Source organism: Lycorma delicatula, chromosome 12 (assembly GCF_047948215.1).
Source record: "Lycorma delicatula isolate Av1 chromosome 12, ASM4794821v1, whole genome shotgun sequence".
Classification (NCBI taxonomy): Eukaryota; Metazoa; Arthropoda; class Insecta; order Hemiptera; family Fulgoridae; genus Lycorma; species Lycorma delicatula.
In genome coordinates, this window is record NC_134466.1 from 41,423,721 (window position 1) to 41,439,696 (window position 15,976).

General features: G+C 30.3%; 1 protein-coding gene across 2 annotated transcripts in view; it reads right to left on the bottom strand.

Moving 5' to 3' along the window:
- Window positions 1-396: 396 nt before the first annotated feature.
- The window catches only part of Stt3A (catalytic subunit 3A of the oligosaccharyltransferase complex), a 47,116-nt gene continuing 31,536 nt past the window's right edge, over window positions 397-15,976 (bottom strand). For both annotated transcript variants that reach the window (XM_075380757.1, XM_075380758.1), the window contains exons 11-14: window positions 14,196-14,384; window positions 7,789-8,008; window positions 5,574-5,762; window positions 397-3,653 (exon numbers count right to left, since the gene is read on the bottom strand). In XM_075380757.1, coding sequence (XP_075236872.1) covers window positions 3,508-3,653; window positions 5,574-5,762; window positions 7,789-8,008; window positions 14,196-14,384 — 744 coding nt within the window. In that variant the 3' untranslated portion in view covers window positions 397-3,507. The remainder of the gene's footprint in view (window positions 3,654-5,573; window positions 5,763-7,788; window positions 8,009-14,195; window positions 14,385-15,976) is intronic.

Sequence of the window (15,976 nt, forward strand, 5' to 3'; positions counted from 1 at the left end):
TAGATCATGGATACCGGCGTTGTTTGGTGGTTGGGTTTCAATTAACCACATATCTCAGGAATGGTCGAACTGAGACTGTACAAGAGTACATTTCAATTACACTCATACCTATCTTCCTCTGAAGTATCATCTGAAAGGTAACCAGAGGCTAAACAGCAAAAGAAAGGAAGAGCTTTGGCACCTATATTACATTCCAGACCCAAAATGAGAAGTAATTTTTTCATTACTTTCATAAATGTTATACTTGATTGGCGCATGCTGGTAAATCATGCAATATTTTGCAGTTTTTTCATAATTTTAAAAATTAAATGATTAAAAAATTACTTAACAACAAAAGAATTAAACTAAAATCAAAACAATCAGGTTTAAACAAATTAAACTGGATAAAAAACAATATTTCTAAAAAAAACCATTGCTTTATTTCATAAATACTATAATCAAAATGCAATATGAGGAAAACATTCATACATAAATATAAAAAAAAAAGAATTACAAAAACAACAAAATTCAATATAACAAGTTGAAATAATGAACAAATTTAAAAATTTCTGAAAATATTTGTTTTTTAGTTTGTTTGAGAAACAGTCATTATGATAATTTTGTACATATACTACTTATTAAGTTAATTATTATTTAATAATAACAGTTCTTTCTATATCTGTAAACTATCTAATATATTTTATACAAATATGTCAATTTAATATAAGTTTTGTTCAGTATATTTACATTTCGTTAATTCAATTTTTCAATTATAAATGAAGGTAGAGAGAAAAACCAAACAATAAGGCTGGAGATGCACCAACATATAATATCTGTCATAAAGTGAATTGTGATATACAGTACACATTAACATTATTCGGTAGTAAAACCCAAAAAATATTTGCAATTTTTAGTACATGTTGGAATGGATATTGTCTTTTTCACATCACAAAGATTTATGCATACCATTACATTATACAGTAAGTAATATTAGTACTAAGATTAATATATTTTGAGAAGTTTTTTTTTTTTTTTTTTTTTTTTTTTTTAGTAATAGAAAAAACCTGATAAAAATTAGTCAATGTTTGATTAAACAGTGTATGTGTGATGTTTAAGATAAACATCCACATAGATATTTGTTGTAACGGATATAATCCAAACATCTATATGTCATCAGCCTAATAATAATAATAATAATAACACAAAGGTAGCTCTTAAATAAACCTACTGTTAGAAAAAATATTATACATATAGTATTTTTTTCTTATATATATCTACTGGGGACTACAGAAACTATTCTTAGTAATTTGGATACTGTAATGTAAATAAAAGTACAGCCAATCATGAGACAAGGTGCCAGGCAATATAAAATTTTAAGTTATACAATACAAAAAAAAAGATAAAATTAACACAAACTAATTAAAATAGAAGTTTGAATTAATGGATTACGTAATTAAGATTAACCCTTGTTATTTGTTGGTTCCATGACATGATGTTTCTCGTACAACTGACAGCATCAATAAATCAAATTTGCTACAATGCACTACAGCATTGTAATTTTGGATACAATTGACATGAAAACTACACCGATTGCCCATATAATAGTTTTAGAGAGTTAGTTACAGTTTTATCTACAATACAAAAGTTTTTATGTGCTTTTTCCCCCTTTCGCATCCTTGATAAAAACATATACTATGGGGGGGGGGAGGGTATTCTCTTGGTTTGTCTTTTTGTATAATTTATGAATTTTTAAAAAATTTATTTTGCTTTTAGTAAAATGTTGTATGCTCAGATTTTGAAATTGAATTTGGTGATTTTTAAAAAATATGTTTATAAATTTATAACATTTTTTTAAAAAAAATTTGGTATTTAGAACCAACATATTCATGCACATTCAAATACAGTTACCTGTAGGTGAGAAAATCTTTGGATTTAAAAGATTTTACTTTATATCTCTTAGAAGATAAAAAACTATCTTTAATTTTTTGCATAGAAGAAATCAACATGTCAAGGACACATTGACAAAATTTTATAACATACACTTACAGGATAAAAATTAACCCTACATTTACTAAATAAAGCATTAAAAAAATTGATCACTTTTATAACTCAGAGAGCAGTGATTTTTCTTTTTACTAGTTAAACCAAAAGGTCCAGTTTTCAATTCCACATTTATAATATGGAATATATTATTTTTGTGCAACTGCCAGTCTGTAAGCCCTATTTCCATTCATTTTATAGCTTTTCCAGGGAACATTTTATAAATATAAAATGGTAATGCAACACATTTATTTCATCTAAGGTAAACTTAAAAACTATAACTTACACTTTCTTTCTATCTTGAGCATTAAAATGATAATAGCAGTTGATGCTATTTAAAAAATACAAACAATGAATTTGGATTCATTTAATATCATGGCATACTTATTCAATTTTGTTACAGCTAAAAGAAAAAGTACATCTATGAATTATTTTCTGATAATATAGTGAAAATATTACCGAAAAACAAAAATTTTAATGCACAAACTAAAAATGTTTAAAACAAATCTGCAATTGGTTTGGTTAGGGATCAACTGGCAGCTGATTATATACATCATCACAAGCAAGGCAAAGAAAGATAATCGAGAGACAACACTTTCTGTTCATGGCACAACATTCTATTAATAATCAGAAAGATATTATTTAGCTAACTAATACATTACTTAAAAATAAAAACATTATAAAAAATAATTTTTAGAGATCAGCAAGACTATATTCTAATGGGTGAACCACCACAAGGAAATAATAATTATAACAACAATATTATTAATATAATACAAAGAAAAAATTGGCTGTCAAAGAAATAATAGTACTGGCATATTATCCTTAAAAAAAGTACTGGCATATTACAATATATATATATCCAGGTGGTTTACCTATCGAATAAAACAGAATTACAATGCAATTTTAACAAATACTTTTCAGTATATTTAATGTATTAACATATTTAAAAATTTAACCCTGTCAATGACCACTGTACAAAAACCAAACTGTCATTAGTGTTTACAACATATCAGATTTATAAAGAATGTCATAACCTTTAGAGAAATGATTTCTTTTAAATAAACAGAAAACCAATATGTCACATCTTAAATATCTGTTCCGATAAAATCCAAACTTATTACCTATTAATGTTTCCTATAAATCATAACATAAAACTATTAATTAACATTTATTAAATATATAAACATATCAGTGATTGTTCGCATATAGTTTGATCTAATATTTTTTGTTCTCTGAAGTACCATTTTTGTTATATATTAACATTAGAGAAAAAAAATTTAATATAGTACTTTAAAAATCGAACTTTTAAAAAATCCATTAATTTAAATTATTTATAATAATGACTAACAATAAAGAAGACTTGTACAATTAATAATTAAAAATGACCATCATGAAAAAGAAAATGGCAATGGTGATGAATGACGATGACAATAATGTAACCGTGGAGGCAGTAATTTAACATGTTTAATATGATAATTATTCTCGTCAGATGCCTCTGTTTCTTAATGGTTTTACTTTATAGATACGAACCAACCAATGTTCAGTTGTATAAGCTTCTTCTAATACATCCAATTCAAAATCCTTATTACCAATTTCAGCACCTCTTACTCTATCATATCCAGGTGGTTTACCTGTCAAATAAAACAAAATTACAGTGCAGTTATGACAACTACTTTACGGTACATCATCTATTCCATTTTATTAACAAATTTAACCCTGTCAATGTCCATTGTACAAACACCACTTTTAATAAAACACTGACATTGTTTACAACATATCAGGTTTATAAAAAATGCCATAACCTGAGAGATATGTTTTATTTTTAAACAGTATGCAAGGGTTGTTCAATAATTTTAGAGAGGAATGGCAACAGCAGAAAAACCTATTTAATAGAGAAACTGAAACTGTCTGATGTTAAAGTTCACAAACCGGAAACAGAAAATATCAGCTGTTCAAAAGGAATTTCCATTATTACGAGGGACATTCAATAATTAACAAGATAAACTGATGTAGAGAAAAAATGGTTCATTCAATGATAATGAAACGTTTTGAGGCTCAAGTTGGCGACAACCTTGAGAACACATTTAATCAGCTGTTCGATCAAAATTAATCTAAACACAACCTCTTTTGTTCATTTCAGAATGTCAGCTCTGCTTGAAACGTTATGCCGGAAGAGTAATGTTCAGTGATAGGATTTTTACTACCAGGTGTGAAACCGGCAGAAATTTACTCAGGAATGTTGAAACTGTATAGTGAAAAGTGTTTAAACTGCTGTAATGTGTATAAGTGGGTTGAATCATTTAATTTGGACAGAACAAGTGTGACTGATCTCTATCACTCTGGAACATCATTTGAAGTTTCAACTGCCGCACTGCAAAATCGCATAATTATTTGCAGACAGGAGAGTCAAAATTTCCCAGATTGCTAGTTTGTGTAATTAGTGTTGGCACTACGCATTCAATCATTCATGACGTGCTGAATAATCATAAAATGTGTTCAAGATGGGTTTCAAGACAGTTGACTCAAGCCCATAAAGACATCCAGATTCGCATTTGTTCTGAACTCAAAGAAAGGTTTGAAGTATAAGGTATTCTAGATTCTATAATAACCTGTGATGAAATGTGGATACACCATTTCGAGCCTGAATCCAAATGGCAAAGTCTTGAGTAGAAACATCCAGATCTGCCCACCAAAAAAATTCAAAACTTATATGTCAACCGGTAAAGTGATGTTGACCATCTTCTGGGACTCACAAGGCTCAATTTTAGTGACAGTTTAGAAGAAAAATGTACCGTGAACATTTAGAGTATTACTGTAACATTTTCCAACAGAAAGTGAGACCCGTGATAAAATGAAAACATCAGGGCGTTCTCTCAAAAGGTGTGATCTCTTGCTTGACAACACGTGTCCCCACATCACTCAGAGAAAGGGAATAATGCTTGAGATGGGTTGGGAGGTGTTGCCACATCCTTCTTACAGCCCAGACCCTGCCTGTCTGATTTTAATTTGTTTAAAAATGTCCTATTGCCAATGAATAAATTGTTTTTTCTCTATATCAATCTGTCTTGTTAATTATTGAATATCCCTCATATAACCTCATTCATTTATTTCAAAATGTCAGGTTGGGTTGAAACAAAACTATGGAAGAATAATATACTATAATAACATTTTTATTTTCTGAAGGTGAAAAACCAGCTGAAATCACTCATGGGTATTAAAACACTGGTAAAAAGTGTATTAACTGTGTAAATAAGTAGATTGAACAGTTTAAATCAAATGTTAGAAGGTTTTTCATGTCACTTCTTTAGTCATCAAGAGTAACAGAATCATCTATTCTGATTCTTCCATAAGTGATTTTATCTTCTTAAATAATTTCATAATGATGCTTATTGTACAGACTTTTAAATATTAATCTTACAGGACAATAATGTAGATCAACATTTTTACATTTTTTGAGGTAAAGAAATAAAATAAACAACATTTTTAATAAATCAGAAAAAATATCTTGTTAAAAAAGGTAATTTAATAACAATGATAATGAGAATACATACCACCCTCTGAATAGACTTGTCCAAAACGATAGTAGCACATTTTATACATAAGACAATTTAATAATGTTGGAGAACCTTCCTTATCAACTCTAAATTCACCACTGGGTGAATAATAATCACTCTCTTTAATATGGCGACCATATTCTGTTGAACCTCCGATACGAACCATCCATAAAAATTTATTTATATCTGAAAGAAAAAATGAATAAATCTAATTATGGCATACTATTCTTTGTTCACTTATTTTTATAATTACTTATCCACTACTTAATACACAATATTAAACTGCTAATTTTTGCCATCTGTCATAGTAATTACATTTCAATCTGTCTTATCATAGTTGCATCACTGGCTGTGTATTAGCTGGTGCAGTTCAGTACTGCATGTGTTTGCTGCACTTATGACTGTTCGTACTTTCATCAACATGGGTTTGATTGACTTAATCTGTGAAGTGCCAGATAAAAAACACGTTGTATAGTTGTAATACTACCTAAAGAACTCATAGCAAATAAAGCACATCAAGTCTTGAACAAGACTGATTGATTTGACAATACCTGAAGAAACTGACCTAACTACCCGAGAGCATATAAGGTGAGTTCAACATGCAGTAAAACAACTAAAAACAAAATGTAGAACAAAAACAAATCACAAAAACATAAAACAGGTAAATATTAAAACAAAACAACAACAGGGCAGATCCAGGGAAAACCCTACATCCCCTTGCCAAATAAACAAGAAAATTTTCTACAATCGTTCATTCAGCCTGGTTTCTCCAATTCACACAGAGTTCCAACATTGACGATATGGAGCCGACAAATAGTCTCCATGCACATTAAATCATATTTAGTGCCTTCATACACCATATGGAAGGCGTCAGCCAGATGTCCACATTGCGAACACATACCAAATCCACCAGGCCAAATCGCTGCAGTCTGTCCCTGAAGGCACCAAGCCCAGAAAGAAATTGTCACATACCTGTTCAGGTTTTCCCAAGAGGCACCCTGCAAACCAACAATATCTGGAAAGAGATCTGCATATAATTTCCACTCACCACCTCATCCCATCTGGCCTACCATAAAGCATTGCCATGTTGTTCAATTTCCCGAACTTTATCTGAAGTCAACTCTGCTGATCTCTAAGCAACATAACACGGTTATGTTGGTTATGTCAGTCAGATGCAAACCAATCTATCAGTTTCAATCTCTCATCAAGAAACACCCCGAGGTACTTCTGAACCTGAACATACTTAATACGCTGGCCTGGCATTGAAACATGGGTTTGATGCAAAATGACCTTTGAGGAGCGTAATCATGCTCTTCTCTGAGCTGAACATCATCTGGTGTTGATGACCCCACAGCTCAAGTATCTTGCACATTTGGGTGGCTTGGAACGCAACCTCCCTCTGCAAACATTCTTCAACCAGCAGGACCCATCGTCAGCATAAGCCAGGATGCAAAACCTGCTGGGCAACCTCAACTGCAGAAGATGCAGAGATATCAAGGCAAAATCTTTCAGGTAACACTTGCTAACAAAGTGTTTCCAAATCTACGTTTATATAAACTTTCTTCTTTATTTTTACCAGTAGAACATATCCTAAAATTTTGATACATTCTTCATGAATCATACTATATTCAAATTCTTAAAAACTGACTAAATTCTCATACATTATCTTAAATATTATTAAAAAAAAAAATTCATTTTTTCATTAATACAATTTTTAGACTTTATTACATTACTCAAAAAAATTACACCATAAAATAGAACAACTGAAAATCAGCAAAATATATCAGATTTAAAACTGTTATAATTTCAGACAAGGTAAATTATTGAAAACTAAGCTATACTATGCTGACAAGTATTACAACAAATAAGTACTTTAGTCATCGGTTTAGCTTATTCTGAAAAAGAACCAGACATGTATCTCCATCCCTGGATAAATGCCATCAAATAGAGCTCCACTGCTATTTTTTAAAAGGTATCTACATAGTTTTACAGCTGGAATACAGTTAATTGACACAATTCCTAAAGTGATCAGAAAAACCAAATGACAATGGATTAGAAACAGGAGGTTTTAGAGGAAAGAAATTAACCCACAAAAGAGATTATATCTAATTGAATAAGTTTATAGTATTTCCAAAGTTCTCTAAGGCAGTAAGTATATTGTTAAATAAAATAAATAGTTGAAACAATAATTAAAAAATAAAAAAATACTGACCATCTGAAGAATAACCTACAACACCACCAAATATAACAAGAACATAATCCACATCCAGTTCCTGCATTATCTGATATGCTTTGTCTTCCGTTGAAGCCATCGCTTGACCTACTCTAGATATATGTGTATTATTCCATGTATTATTATCGACTAATATTGTTCGATTGGCCATAGCTGTTATCTGATAACCATAATCCCACCATGACATAACACGAGCATCCTACAAACAAAATAATTAAATACTAATAGTGTAAACAATCTATAGAAGCAAATTAAACTTAAGAAAATAACTATGTACTTAATTATAAAGAGATAAATAACACAAATGGTAGTGTACTGTCTCGTAAGATGAACACAAATATGGTACAAATCTGTTAAATGTTTTGAAATATATCTGTAATGTAAATATCATACAAAGAAAAATCCAAGTTTATTTAACAACTTATGTACTGGGTTATATTAGCTGATGCATGGGTAAATGCAAACTGACCGTGTTGACTAACAAGGGAACTCTATTCCTGAGAATTTTAATATTTATACTTCTTATTTTATACTTTGTTTTTTGCAGGAAGCCTAATATTAATTTAGTTTAAGATGTGAAAATAGTGCTGTGTAGTTAACTAAGATCTAGTAGGCGTACCCAATCTCAAATCTTTGTATTATATTTAGTCTTAAATAAATTTAAATTGATACACAAATTTTACATTCATAACAGTTTTTTGGAATAGACTGTACGTAAAATAAGTGCTACTGCTTGCATTTTATGGTTACAGTAGATTACAAAAATGAGTATAGTTCTCTGGATAAATATCATAGGATGTGGTGCGACTATTGCATTAACTCCATCAGCACTGCTCAGTAACAACCATTAGAGTACTTACTTAATAGGTAAAGCTTGTTGGAGCAGTAAATCTGCCTATGGGCTTGCTCAGAGAGATTGCTTTGTATTCTGACATTGTACAGAAATCACAATTTGATGAAATACCTACTGGGTATAGTACAAACCACATACACTTTTAATAATAAATTTAGAAAAACCATTTGTGGGTATATGTATATAATGGGAGGAGCAGAGGTAACGCATGTTTTTCACTAAAGTTTTACATTCAATAATATTCTTATTGCATTTTTGAAATAACATACCTTAATTAGGTTTAGAAAATATGTCAGTAAGATAACATACTTCTTGTTGGATGCAAATTCAGAGCCTCTCCTCAAAGCTCTGCATGGCTTTCTCCAACATTTCATTTGACACAGCTTCAATTTCTTGACAAATGGAAATTTTCAGGTTTTCAATTGTGTGTGGTTTGTTCACGTACACTCTTGATATGAGGTAGCCCCACAAAAAGAAGTCACTAATCTATAGATCAGGAGAGCATGGGGGCCAAGAAATGATCACCAAATCATGAAATGACATGTCCAAAAAACATTTGTTGAAACACTTCAATCGAGCTCTCGTCATGTGAGCTGCGGCACCATCCTGTTGGAGCCACATTTCTCTCATTTTCACCAGATGCCTTTCCAGTTCTGGGCACAAGTTGTTTAACATGTCAATGTACCACACTGATGTAACTGTAACTGTGGTTCCTCTCCTCAAAAAAGTAAGGGCCAACAATCCTTATCTTGAAGTGTGTATGTACCACACTGTTACTTTTGAGCTGTGGAGAGGTTTTTGGTGTAGTTCATGTGGATTCTCCAAAGCCCAGTACCAACACTTCTGTACATTAACATAGCCATCCAGATGCAAATGTACTTCATCACTCATCATTATTAGGAAGTTGCATCTTCCGTAAGAATGAGGCACAAAATCTTTTCAGTTAGCTGCTGGATGATCATTATTTTGTATAGGTAAAATTTGAGATCACCAAGCTGTGATGAAGTAAAGGGAACGTGACGTATCTAGCACTACAGCCTGTCGCCTTGCAGATCATTTTGGACTAGCAAGAACTGCCCTTCCCACTCTGTTTGTTTTCCAGAATTCGGACTGAACAGGGAAGGCCAGGTGGCTTTTTTTTCATCACAAATCCAGTACTTCTAAATGCCTCAACCCATTGGAGTATGGTGTTTTGATCTGGAATTGCACCTTGATGTTGGACATTAAAATTTCAACAGAAAAGATGTTGAACCATGACCACAGAATCATTATTTCTAAAAAAAAACTGCTAGACAGCATACATGCAATGTTCTACACTCCAATGCTCCATAGCGACTGAAACTGTGTAATCTGAGCTGTCCGCCAGATGCTGCTGAAGGTCAATACCCCAACTTGCCGCTGAGTACTAGCGGTTTAAAAAAAAAACCGTTTCCTTTCCTCTGCTCCACCTGTATATAAAAGAACGACTGACTGATTTAACAACACCCAACAAAAACTACTGAAGATAAATGATGAAAATTTGTGGACGTATTCTTCTTATGGTGTAAGGGCACAATCAGAAAGGTTTTTTTTTAAATTCAGAGTTTAAAGGGTTAAAATGGAGTAACAATGAAATTTAATATTCTTTTAATTTCTCGGTAACAAATTAAGATAGCAACTTGATTTTTTATGTCTAATCTTCATGTAATATCTAAAATTATTTCTAAAAACTAGTATCTACAAAATTATATCCAAAAAACTAATTTCTATATTTTTTGAAATTCTGAGTTTAAAGGGTTAAAATGGATTTTGAATTTTTTTGAAACCAGACTATTTTTTTGAATTTCTTGCTAACAAATGAAGATAGCAACTTGATTTTTTGGACGAATAATTTTCATGTAAATATCTAAAACCCAATTTCTAGAATTTTTTTAAAATAATACCTTGAAAGTGGTGAAGAAAGATAAAAAAAATTTGAACAATGCTTACAAAATTTTCCCCATTCCCACTATACTTCAAACAATGATATTCACTAAATTTGGGCTTGCAAATACTCTTCAGATAAATATTCAAAAACAATTTTCGGAGTTTTTTGAATTTTTAATTTTTTTAAGGCCTGCGATGGTGTACAGTTCAGCCACTGTTACCAGCACAGGTAATAGTGTTTTAAAAATCTAGAAATTAATTTTTAGATATTCACATGAAGATTACACATACCAAAAATCAAGTTGATATCTTCATTTGTTAGAGAAATTTTAAAAAATAGCCGGTTTCAAAAATAATTCAAAATCCATCCAAACCCTTTCATCCAACCCATTAAACTTGAAATTTCAAAAATCAAGAAATTAGTTTTTAGGTAATCAACACTGTAAACAACATAGTCCTGTTACTACATATATGATGCGACTGGCTGTATCTGCCTCTGGTTGACGTAAAAAAAAAAGAAAGATAAACAAAGTATGGTCACTTACTACCGGTGTTTGTCGAGTAACGATAAGAACTGGGGAAAATACATTTTTACCCACACAAAAAGTAACCAGTTATAGGTAATATTTTTAAGATGGAGACCAACTGTTCTAAAACCCACATTCTTAGATCAGTCAAAGTTAACGTAATGACAAAACTGTTGCTGTGAAGAAATTACAATATACTGATAGCTTTTATAAATAGAACTATTAAAATAGGCTTTAATTTTAATTTATCATTATTATTCTCACCAGCATGAGTTTAATAAAAACAGAGAGGTCCAGAGGAGCGAAATGAGCCCTAACTAAACTACCCACAACTGCAATGAGAAATATAAGTAACCATATAGTGCAGGCGAAGCCGCGAGGGGGTGCTAGTATAAATATATGTACAGAGAGAGTGAGTATCTCACAAAGAAAAAAAAATAACTGCAGTATATGTTATAAAAAATTTCAAAAAAAATATACGTCCAGGAAATTTTTCTAGCAATTACTTGAGAATGAAGATTCCCAAGTAATTGCTAGAAAAAATTTTGCTTTACTTTCTGCACAAACAGCAAAATGAGAATTAACAAAATTCTTCAGATAAGACTGATAAGCAAAAGTGATGGTTCTATATGATTATGAAAAGAAGAAAGATCCCACAACTATATCACAAAAACTTTCTAAGAAAATTATATGAGTAAATCCAAAAAATTATGGAAACAATACTTTTAAAAAAATTGGTAAAATCTAAAGAAAATATAGTTCTGAGAGAATTTATCTAAGAAAAGTCAACTAAAATAAATAGAGGTTTAAGAAATTTGACTTTAATTTAAAGCCAAAACATGACAGAATTGAAAGAGATTTTAACCAAAATTTTTTCTGAAGTTGCAAAACAATTGCCTAATCTAAATTAACAACTTAAAATAATAATTAAATGGAAAAAAAAATTTAATTACTCAAAATGTTCTTAAACTCATTGCTAACACAATAGTTGAACTTGGGTGGACTAAAATCCATTGGATTCTCTCTTGTTTTATATTGGTTTGTTTTGCATAATTTCAATGGCAATGAAAATTCATCACAAATTCTTCTCTTATTACCCTTTTTTTATATGATATATTAAATATTTCATTTGAATTCACAGGATTCACTTGAATCCTGTGAGGACAAATCAGGGCAAAATTTTTCTGAAACCCTACCTAAAAAATAAAATATGTTATTTTTAAGGTTTTCTTTATTTTAACCAATATACCTTAACCTTAGATTACTTTTGTTCCTGTATGGAATACTTGATTGCCTTTATAGCAGCAGCTTTGAATATACCTCTTAGCATTTCTTGTATTCTTTGAAACAATTAAACGGTATCCTGAATGAAGTATAAAATACTTCATTCAGGATACCGAGCACCAAATTTTCCTTTATAGAGGTAACTGACTCAAGATATTGGCTTCCAACAAGATTTTAATTTGCGGAATAAAAAAGCCCATTGCTGCTAAAGTGAATAAGGAGATTATGAAATGCATGTTTTCTATTTCACGAAACACTGACAGAATAATAATAATATGTGCATGGATGCATTATGATCATGAAGCATGCATCATTTTAACTTCCAAATATCAGACTGAATTTCACATCAGAAGTTTTTGAGATGATTAGTTTATCAGTTATCTCAATAGTTAACGATAATTAGAATGTATAACTTTTTTAGCTTTCACAACTGACTTCAATTTACACCCTCATTTGTAACCATTATAAATTTTGACCTAAATTAAGCTCATAAGGCTTAATTAAATTGGTTAATTTATTTGTATTTTTTACATTTTATTTTATAAATTTCTTAATGATCTATAAAATAAATCAGACGATTTTTAAATGCAAAAGTTAAATTGATTTATTCAAAGACAGATTGTGGATAATGCGGCATGATTCATTATTTATCACAAATTGTTTCTCAAAATAAAATTTTATCGTTGTATGACATCATGCTTGCAAATAAAAGAACTTTTCCCACAGAAAGTGTTGCGTTAGTGTGCATATACGTACACACACAGACTGTGTAATTCTGAGAAATGATGGTGGGGCTAAACCGGTGAGACCATCAGTAAGATGCAGTTACATGTTGGAATTTGTCATGGTGAGTTGAGTGCAGTGACTATGCTAAAGTAAAACTGTTTTTGAGATTTACAATCTATGTTTTATACAAGTAAGAGAAACTAATATTAAAGGCCTCTCCATTAAAACATTTCATTGATCCATTAGAAAATTGCTTATCCGTAGACTATTTAAAAAAAAATTAATTACAAAAAAAAAATATTAAAAATGTAACATGTTATAATGACAAATTATGTTCAAAATTATAATTAGAATTAATTTTGGATTGGCCAATTCCTTAACAGTACAAGTATTAATAAGATATTTTGTAAAATTCTGATATGAACAAGCAGGTAAGTAATAGTGGTTCTACAAATTCAAGTAGACTAATTATGGGTGTTCAAAGTAAAATGTGTTTATTGTTTGTCTTTTATTTTATTTTTATAAAAAATGTATATTTTTATTCATTGCTGTTAGTAACATTTTTTGGTGTGTTGAGTTATTGTAACTGTCTTTTTTGAAAAACTTGAGAGAGCAACCGAAGCAGCATAGTCTTAGTACAGTGTTTTGTAAATCCCAATAATAGTAAGTTCAATTTTTTTATTCATTAAAAATTAATACTTTAAAAATTAAAAATTTTATTTTTGTGAATAATTAAAATTTAAAGTTATGTATGAGTGTAAATGAAGTGTAGTCTTGTACAGTCTCAATTTGACCATTCCTGAGATGTGAGGTTAATTGAAACCCAACCACCAAAGAACACTGGTAACCACGATCTAGTATTCAAATCCATGTAAAAATAACTGACTTTATTAGAGCTTGAACACTGGAACGACTTCTAGTGGTGAACGCAAAGAGACGCGTTCACCACTAGACCAACCCAGTGGGTTTAACATTCAAATCTAAAATATCAATAGTTAACATACTTTTACAATCAGAATTTGTTACAACTTGTTTATAGCAGATTAAAAGAAAATGTTGTAATAAAAAGTAACAGTAATAATAATACATACCTCAGGAGTATTCATCCGTAACCAATAATAAGCTTCCCTGAAGTCATCGAATATAATCTGAGATCCATCATGTGTTCGAGCAGACAGTACAATACTTGGAGAACTGTATGCTTCAGAAGTTACCCATGTACAATGAAATGTATAAGAAATTAACAAAAATGTCATCATGCCAACAAAACATGTTGCAATCTGAAAGATAAAATAAAATAATTTTTAAAAATAAATATTAATGAATGGAAAAACTAACTTCAATATAACAAGAAGTTTGTATAAATGATAAATCCATAAAACACAAAGTTCTTCTATTCATTATTCTTTGAAACAGTCTAATTAGTAGTCAACCAGCACATGTCGCAAAATCTACAACTTAGTTTATTCTTTCAATGTTTGTTCCCAACATCATCCAATTTTTTCTATATGACCATTAAACAACCAAAAATTACATATATTTATAAATATTTTTGAAAAATTTCAGCCAATTTCAAAGCAAAGTTATAATTTTTACAGCTTTTAATATTCTTTAGAAATCAAAATTTAGAAAATGTTTCTTTATTATAAAATTCATTTGTAATAATTAAAAAAAAAATAATAATTTTGAAATTTAAAAAGCATTAATCTTTTAATTTACTGTTTACTTTCATTTGAATTCAAATTAATATCTGACCTTGTTAAATCACAACTTATTATCAGGGTGGTTCAGAAACAATCTCCGTTTGGCTATAAATAAAAAACCTGCACGGATAAAAATATTTTATCATATATAACTTAAAACAGCTTTTAAATATTTTTCAACATAGTTGCAAATTCATTTGTCATAGTGTTTCACTAATTTACAGAAACCTTCTTCATAAAATTCATCACCAGGGAACCTAACCAACCTTTCATGGTATTTTGAAGTTTATGAAGAAATTCACTCAGCTCCAAGTCCAAGATGTAATGGGGATAATAAAAAATATCCCATTAGCTATGATTCAGAAGTTCTTGAGTTCTTCAAGCACTGTGAGTAGCATTGTCATACAAAAAAAAAAAAACACAGGGATGACAGCATACCGCAATGTTTGTTCTGAATGGTTTGCCTAGGTTTCTTCAAAGTTTCACAGTAGACTGCTGACATAGCTGCTTGCATCACAGCACTTCGTGATGATGACCAACTTCAAAATGCTGAGAAAGGTTGGCTAGGTACCCGGCAGTTGGTCTAGTGGTGAACTTGTCATTGCAAATCAGCTGATTTTTAAGTTGAGAGTTCCAAGGTTCAAATTCTAGTAAAGGCAGTTAGTTGCTTTTATATGGATTTGAATACTAGATCATGGATACCGATGTTCTTTGGTTGTTGGGTTACAATTAACTACACTTTTCAGTAATGGTTGACCTGAGACTACAAGACTAAACTTCATTTACATTCATACATATCATCTCCTGAAGTAATACCTTATGGTGTTCCAGAGGCTAAACAGAAAAAGAAAGGTACCCAGGCAGCTAAATTTTATGAAGAAGGTAAATTAGTGAAATGCTATGACAAATGCTTGAATTTAATTCGCGATTATGTTGAAAAATTGTTAAAAGCTGTAGTTTTAATTTGTACATAATAAAATAATTTTATCTATGCAGGTTTATTTATAGCCAAACAGAGGTTACTTTCCAAACCAGCCTTGTATAATAATGAAAATAATTTTAAGAATAAATCTGTCTATAAGAATGTTGATGATTAAACAAATTATTACTAAAAACAATACAGATTTGCTTTGTATTGCAATTATACAGTTGATAATAAATGTAAAAAT